The sequence below is a fragment of the Cupressus sempervirens genome, chromosome 6 (assembly GCF_028749045.1).
Source record: "Cupressus sempervirens isolate cs-2001-9-10 chromosome 6, ASM2874904v1, whole genome shotgun sequence".
Lineage (NCBI taxonomy): Eukaryota > Viridiplantae > Streptophyta > Pinopsida > Cupressales > Cupressaceae > Cupressus > Cupressus sempervirens.
Genome location: NC_143123.1, coordinates 352,893,326 through 352,902,175, shown reverse-complemented (window position 1 = coordinate 352,902,175; position 8,850 = coordinate 352,893,326). Strand labels below are relative to the sequence as shown.

At 38.8% G+C, this 8,850-nt stretch overlaps 1 protein-coding gene across 1 annotated transcript; it reads left to right on the top strand.

Annotated features, from left to right (window-relative positions):
• The first annotated feature begins 272 nt into the window (after nt 1–272).
• LOC149552576 (uncharacterized) lies at nt 273–3,426 on the top strand. Its single transcript, XM_089788174.1, has 2 exons — nt 273–2,537; nt 2,663–3,426. Exon 1 carries the CDS (start codon nt 451–453, stop codon nt 2,284–2,286), a length of 1,836 nt encoding a protein of 611 aa, XP_089644300.1. The 5' UTR covers nt 273–450; the 3' UTR covers nt 2,287–2,537; nt 2,663–3,426.
• Nucleotides 3,427–8,850: the final 5,424 nt, after the last annotated feature.

Below are 8,850 nucleotides of genomic sequence, written 5' to 3'. Positions count from 1 at the left end.
AAAACTATGGCAGTGTCGTGGACTATAAAACCTACTTACTTTTTTTTTTTTTTTTTCACTAAAAACTGTTATTCCTTGTGATCAAATGCGGAATAATGGTACACAATTGAACACAAAAAAAACTTAAAAAACAATCAACTATAAGTACATCTAATACTAATAAGTAGAAGATTAGGATGACAAACAAATCAAAGATTATTGGACGTATTGAACCCCTCCATAATAAAATAATTACGATAAATCACAGCAGTGAAAACTGCACTATCCTCAAATACGCCCAAGCAAAAAAGAAAACACTACAGAAGAAAGCGTTTCTTCAATCTCCGAACTTTTTAAGGGAATGCTCTAAAGAAGCAAACAGACAAAATCTCAGTAAGTTAGATTCTCGTCATATTTTCTGGTTTTACGGATAGATTTCGTCCCGAGCTAGTGTCAGTAGATCCGTTAGATATGTCTGTGAGGTCAATCATGAAACTCGCGACCCAAATGCCATCAGTTACCGGTGAAATTTATCTTTCCACAGTCCCTTGCAGACGACAATGTACAACAAGTGGAATGCGATGGAGGAAGGAGAAGAGAGACAAGGAATTCATAAACAACATCTGCATTACATTGACGCAGAGAAGCCCCTCAATACGGGATTCAATATTTCACGAAATCAATTTAGTCTCTCAGTTAACCCCAGAACTTGTAGCTCAAGTTCTTCTAAAGATGCGAAGGGATGCTGAAGCTTCGCATTACTTCTTCAACTGGGTAGGAAAGCAAAAGGTTTTTAAGCATACTCTTCATTCAATTTCCATAGCTATTCATACCCTCACTCGTGCAGGGCTCTTAAACCCCGCTAAAATCCTTATTCGCCAGAACAGTACTAATGCTCCTGCTCTCTTTGATGCATTGCTTAGAACCGGCAAATCGGGACAACTTGTATTTGACCTGCTTTTGGAGACCTATTCGCAGGACAAGATGATCCCAGAAGCATTTAGTACATTTTATAGAATGAGAGATTGTGAATTCAAGCCCTCGGTTAGAGCTTGCAATGAAGTTCTGCGTACTCTTTGGACGCTAAACGTGATTGAGGTGGCTTGGAAATTCTATTGGGCAATGGTTCAAAATGGCATCGGCTCTGATGAGCAAACATTTAGCATATTGGTGCATATGCTCTGTAAGGAGGGGAAAGTTGAGGATTCTGTTCAATTATTAGGTGAGATGAAAAAAAAAGACTGCAAACTTGATGTCGCTCTCTATAATATAGCACTGGATGCGCTTTTCAAGGAAGGGAAGGTGGCAGAGGGATCAAAATTACTTGGACACATGTTAATGAAGGGACTGGTTCCAGATTTTGCAACTTATAGTTCAATACTAAATGGATTGTGTAGATTTGGAAGAATTGAAGAAGCGAATTGTCTATTTGAAGACATGATTCATAAGAATTTATTGCCCATAACTGACGTTGCAACAAACTGCAGCTCAACTGAAAAAGACAGCGAAAGTCTTAGTATTGTTCCCGAGCTTGTTACTTGCAATGCATTTATAATAGAACTTTGTATGCTTGCAAAAATGGATGCGGCAGAACTGGTCTTCAAAAAATATATGGAAAAGGGTTTGGTTGCAAATGATTCTGTTTATAATGCTATGATATATGGGTATGGCAAGGAAGGGAGAATTAAAGATGCTCTGCAAATGCACAGTGAAATGTTGCAATATAATCTTATGTTGAATTCTTCTAGCTGCAAAATGATTGTAAATGCACTTTGCATAAAGGGCGAAGTGGTGGAAGCTAGGAAAGTTTTCTCCACCATGTTGGAAAGAGGCTTTATTGCTGATTCCATTGATTATTCTATTTTGATTACTGCATATTCCAAAGAAGGTAACCTGGAGGAAGCAAACAAACTCCTTCATGGTATGCTTGAAATAGGTTTGATGCCTGGCATTAATACATGCTGTAGACTTGTAAGACAATATTGCAAAGAGGGTAATACTGGCAAAGCTTTGTATCTTCATGATAAACTGAAGGAATATGAGATTTTGCTTGACATAGTTACTTATAATGCTCTCCTACAGGAGCTGTGCCAAAAAAAACAGATGCAGGAAGCAGACAACATCTTCAACTATATGCAAAATAAGGGGATGACGCTTACCACCATTACTTATACAACAATGGTGCGTGGGCACTGTAAAGCAGAAAATTTTAGAGAAGCTTTAAAACTGCACGATGAAATGTTGCAGAAGGATCTTAAGCCTGATATGGTTACTTATAAGGATCTGATAGCTGCTTTTGATATTTAAGGAAGCCATTTCTGTCTTATACAATCAATTATAAAAAAAGCATAGCACTTATGACATTCATGCATCAGGCAAGCCCTGTCACAATTTCATGTAAACAACCTTTCACAGGTCTTACTGTTCTAGTTCTTCAATGCAAGGACAATACTCCAGTTCTGATATCTGATTTCATTTAAATTGGATCTGTTTGAAATGGTGAGAGCTTGATTCGAAAGGGGTATTTTCATGCTCTACATTATAATTTAGCTTGAAAGGTAACCGGGTCCTCACTTTTCAAAGAGAATCAAACTTTAGACTGAAACCCTCTTCAGATTCGTAGTGCTTGTGGACTTGTAAGGTACTGATTATCTTCTTTTGGTTGTTTCATGCATGGGAAAAGGCAGCAGCGTTGGATAAAATTACAGACAGGAATAAATGAGAAGTGGTCCTTTGCAATTCGCTACATATGTATAGCTGGATATGGTCAATGAAGTGGAAGGTTATGAAGCAAGCCTTCAATGTTCCTATATAAAAGCAACCAGTTGCATCCGCTAGCTCAATGCAGTTAGTGACAATATGTAAAACTCCAAGACAATTTTTTTGAGACAACTAGTGTAACTTTAAGTCATAGATCATATGTTCATTACAATGGAGATTTCATTGAGGGAAACAGAATTGCAGAGATTGGATCGACAAGTTAGTATCCAATAGTATGCAACACGAAGCTATTCCCACTGTATGCAAATGTTTGGCCCACCAATTTTGTGTTTAAAATTGAGTGACCTTCTGGATTTGCAGAGATTCATTCTAAAATCTTCATTATAGCTATATAGCGAGGAGAAACTTTATAGATCACATGGTATTTTATACATAGAACAATGACTAGACAAATGGCTATAACCTAGCAGGAATCATAGCAATCAGCAGAGATATTAATGAATTGACAAAATTGCATCACAATTTGGCAACAAAGCTTAAATGAGTTCCTTGGGACCATACTTTCAGGTTGGCCAGAGAGGTAGACAGCCATTTGTTATTCATTATTGAAATTGTCCTGTACTCAACTCAAAGGCTTGTGGCATAATGAATTTTGATCCATTTTAATCCCAGTTGACTTATAAAAGCTAACATAAATAAATTGAGGTGAAGTATTGAAATAAAGTATTTACTTGCTTTGGAGTCAATTAGCCAACAAAATGACTTAATGTTCCTTGCTTGGATAAATTAAGCTACTTGATGTAATATTATAATCTAAGAAAGCAATTGCATATGCATCGAGTTAACTGTTAAGGGATTCAATTGTATATTTTTGGAACAAGCATGCAAACAGTATTTAATATTTGCAAGCAATGACTTTTTTCTTTCTGTTCTCTCTTCAAACATTGCTAGCAGAAATATAGCTACTGGTCTTCTTAATAACATGCCATATACGTTTGTATATTAGAGTGAAACAAGGAATTTTTCGTTTTCATATTAACCATTTTGCAGGAGATGCAAAATTTAAAGTTGAGGTCGCAGAAGTTTAATCATTCTACAAGAATTATATCTTTCTTTGGGGATTAAAATTAAGAGTGAATTGTTTCCTATCCTTTGAAATGTTATTTTACACATTTGTAATGTTTCTGAGATAATTGAGAGTCAAGAAATAATGCTTGCATTTTGGTATAAATGTTTTAGGGATAGCTTGAAAGAAATGGGCAAGGAACTTAATCCAAACTTTGTCTACTAGAGTTTTGAAGCCACTTTGAACAAATTTGGTTTGGGAAGGTTTTTAACTTTACAAACATAATTTTAGTGGCATCAGATACTAAACCATTTGGTGCTTCCTTCAACTGATATGATCATTCTCATTTTTTTCTAGGCAACCACCCTAATTTCAAGTTGTAAGGGATGTGTGTAGTTATGTTTGTTTCATTCTCTTGCATTATAGGATTGCCTAGTTGCACTGGAAAAAAATGATTAGTATAACGTTCATCTTTTGGGATTCTTTTGTGATCTCCAGTTTTCTATTCATAAAATTTTACTGTGACTCATGACATGCAAAGAGATGGCTAATAGTGTTTGTTCTTAGAATGAAAAGTTGATGAGTATCTTCCCTACCTCAAGTTGTTGTCGATTGAATACTGATTTTGGTACTTGTTGGGCCAAATTCAATCCTTTTCATTAAACATCTCAACTGTTGGAGTTGATGAAATCCAACTCCGAAGACGCCCAAGATCACCTGCATGCGAAAACTTGTCAAAGAGAAGCCAAGGAAGGAAGAGCGTGGAGCAAGGGAAAAACCCTAAATGGACATGAGAGAGAAAATATGCAAACACAAGAAGAATATGTATTTACAATATGCCTTGATGTCTTGTTATGAAAATACAATGAGGGAGCCCGAATATAAAGAGCTCTAGGAATCTTCCAGAACAAGCTAGAAGATGCTAGGAGATAAGTGTGACAACTAAGCATACATCCACTTGAGGTGGAAAGTCTTCAAACAATTTGAGAGGATAAGTATGACTTAGGAGAGAACAAACTCCTGTATTGTCAACAACTTATAATTAACTCCTAGACTACAACTAATAAATAAAATGCATTTACCTAAGTAAGCTTAAGTAAATAGAATAAATAATTAATAAATTAATTATTTACTCTAACACCCCCCCTTAAGTGCAACTTAGGGAAATGCCTTAAGCTCACAAAACTAAGAAATGCAGAATGGGTCCCGACAACGAGGCCATGTTAGGTACCCATGAACAATGCAATAAAAATGCAACCTTTGTAAAACGGGGAAAGAGAGAAAACCACGTGGGAAAAACCCTCCCCCAAAAAGAGGTAAGAACCTAGTGAAGAACTGAAGAAGCCTCCAACTAGGGAATTGTCCCCTAAAACAAGAACAAGGTGTGATCATGAAGAGCATCACTGAAGCATGAAGAAGCCGCAAATCTGCCATCAAAAAGAAGAAAAATTGCTGATCTGAAGAACCTCCATGGAAGAAGAAGGCACAAACCGAGCATGTCTATATGGTAGAGGATCCATCTCACCGAAATGCATAGGTAGCCAACCACTACAATCGCCTTGTATATAGGATCAACCATTGACTACATAGCTCACACTAACGAACCATCGAACCAAGGATGCATTAGAACAACAACATAACTCCCCCTTAATGCAGGCGGGGTGTGATGATAGGCAACTGAGAAGGTGGGCCAAAGTTTCCTGCAGACGAACCAAGAACGACGAGAGGAAGAGGCACAAACACCTATAAAGACACGGTCACACTGATGCTACATGGGGCTAATGTCGTGGAAGGGATACTCACTTGACAAAGGGAGAATGCCTAAAACAGCAAACAACTATCCCCCCCATGGTGCTTTATGAAAATAGTGCATGTACAACTGACTCAAAAACAACGTTCATGAACCCGAAATGCAAAAGTGGCACTTTATCTCAGTGTGATACATAAAAGTGCTTCAAAATGATAGCTACAATGATCAGAACTGAAAACAAGATGCAACAAAACATAGTACAGCCTAAAACAAAGGAAACCATGCCAGGAAAACGATCCTTGGGCCTAAAACGCTCAAGACATCCACCATATAGCAAAAACGCAAAAAACATGATAAAAAGAGCATAGGTGAAAATCTAAGGAAAAGGACCACATTTCTGAAAAGCTGATAGAACCAGCTTTCCAAAAATATAAAGTTTTCAAAAAACGAGCATGGGACTCAAAAGATATGCATGCCGGAGTCAAAAACACAATTTCGGACTTTGATAGAAAAACGGGCAATAAAAATGCATCAAAACCTAAAAATACCTACACCAATGTCTCTGTCTCGGAACTAGCTTTCCGACGCTTCTTTTGGTTCGGAAAAATACCTCCGTATGCTCAAATTATGGCCAAAAAATCGCAAGTATGTCCAAAATTGACCCTGGAGATGTGCAAGCAAGGTAGGTGATGCAGTGCTGACATCAACATTCATAGAGTTTAAATTTGACGGCTAAACCGCCGTTGCAGCAAAAAAGAATGTCACGTGGCAGTACAGCTGACGTGGCAGAGGCCACGTGGTAGCCCTGCCACGTGTCGCTCGCTGACAGGCTGAAGGTGTTGACAGGGCGCAGACTGGTACGCGGACGTGTCAATGGGCGGTGCAGGAGCTGAGGAGCGGCGCAGGCAGAGGAGACTGGGCGGAGGTGGCAGCAGGGGTGGTGAGCTGGAGGAGTCCACCTTGTGTGAGCGGAGCAGGGGTGGCTCGCCGACGGCGGTTGGGCCGAGGCTGCCCAGCGGCTGCTCAGTCGGCTACGGTGGCCGGAGAGCGGAGTGCGAGTGGCCACCCGACGGCGCTCCGCAACGAGCGGCGGACGGGTGGCGTTGCCTGCGGTCGTCGCTACGGGCTGCGCTCAAGTGGCCGCCTGGTGGTGCACGGGCCACGTGATGGTGGTGCGGCAGTGGCCGCTGGGCTGCGCGCCCTAAAAACTGTTTTTTAATTTTTTAATGCGCAAAATCATCCGTACGGCCCTGCAACTAAATTTTTTTTGCCTCTCCGAGCCCTGTCTCCAAAATCGGAAAACTTTATATGAATCCTGACGGTAAACGGCCTTCCGGATCCAATGGTAGTGTCCGTTTGGGCTGGAAGTGCTCCAAAAATTCGCTGTTCCCCAGATTTGAAGAAAAAATGCACAAACAAACTAGGGTTTGTGACTTCAAATCATGGCTTCAAAAATCCTTCAACGAAGCAGCAGTATGGAGGCTCTGATACCATGTTGGAGTTGATGAAATCCAACTCCGAAGACGCCCAAGATCACCTGCATGCGAAAACCTGTCAATGAGAAGCCAAGGAAGGAAGAGCGTGGAGCAAGGGAAAAACCCTAAACGGACATGAGAGAGAAAATATGCAAACACAAGAAGAATATGTATTTACAATATGCCTTGATGTCTTGTTATGAAAATACAATGAGGGAGCTCGAATATAAAGAGCTCTAGGAATCTTCCAGAACAAGCTAGAAGATGCTAAGGGATAAGTGTGACAACTAAGCATACATCCACTTGAGGTGGAAAGTCCTTGAACAATGTGAGAGGATAAGTATGACTTAGGAGAGAACAAACTCCCGTATTGTCAACAACTTATAACTAACTCCTAGACTACAACTAATAAATAAAATGCATTTACCTAAGTAAGCTTAAGTAAATAGAATAAATAATTAATAAATTAATTATTTACTCTAACACCAACAGCCATGCATCACCAGTTGGAACAGATCTTTGATACTAAGTGAGAGTGAAAAGGGAATAGGCAGTTTAAATATGTATGCTGATGAAGTTTGAAGTAACACCAAGAAGCCTGGATGGATCAGACTATAGCTTTCAGATGGAAAATGAGTATTAGATAGGTTTTCAGATGATTAATGGGCAAAAAAGCATTAACAAGAGTTAAAGAGCTCATAGGTATGCTGCAGCTGTGCAGTACAATGCCCTTCAAGGAAGATCTGAGATCCATGAGAGACACATTGAAGAGATTGTAGAGCAGTCATATGATGTTCGTTCCACTAAGCTGCTTGGCTACTATCAAATAAAAGATGAATCCACAAACAACTTCCTATGAGCATTCAGTGTTGGATTTGCTGTTAAATATTTGCAACACATACGTACACTCATAGATTGCACACAATGTCCATAAGCATTGAAAATACAAAAGATACTAGAAAATTGCAATCTAAATTGGCATCCTGTTGCATGAATTGAATTGAGCGTTACAGAGATAAAAGGCCTGAAGCCTTAGAAATTAGATAAAGTGCTTCCCAAGATATACATAGGAGGAGAAATTTATTCACTTTCTTCTTTAGTATTCAAATTTATATTTTATTATAGCGTTCTTCTTGGGGGTAAATATTACTATTTGGTTGGTTGGATTGCTTAGGAATCTCACTTCATAGCACATGGGCCTCAGAAAGCTGGATATGTGGGCCATGGTTCTTCGTACACGAGCATCTTCTGCTTCAGATGTCATCTTAGGTGATAATTTGATAAACTACCTGTTTTATTAAGTGTTATAGCTCATTCCCCCCATGAACTGAGAAATACATGCTTGAATGGAAATGTATTTAATTCTCATATTTTAATCTTGGTGATGCCATTTTCAACATTATCTAGGGCTAAAAGAGTATAGAGTTGCAATATTCCAATAGCCACATGGGGGTAAAGATTGCTGCTCCCTATCACACACCCCACTTGGTTTATATACATATAAATTAGAATGGATAAATAGATTAGGGGAAGACAGGGTCCAAGTAGCTATTTATGTCATCAAATTTCTATATATAGAGGAATGTATGTTGATTGCAACAACAGCCCAAAGTTAAGGGATCATTTGAAAGCCTTAGAGTTCTTTTCGAAAGAAGTTGCAATGCAAGTTGACATTAGTAAAATAAATAGTTTGATCTTTCTTATAAGCTTCATATTAAAGGGAAACCCATGTGAGATAGTCATGTGAAATAAAGATTTGGGACTTGATTTTACTAATAAGCTTAGTTTGAAAACTTGCAAAACAAAAATAATTGAAGGTGGATGGAGAGTGCCAAATTTATTGCAATTGCAGGTGCAAA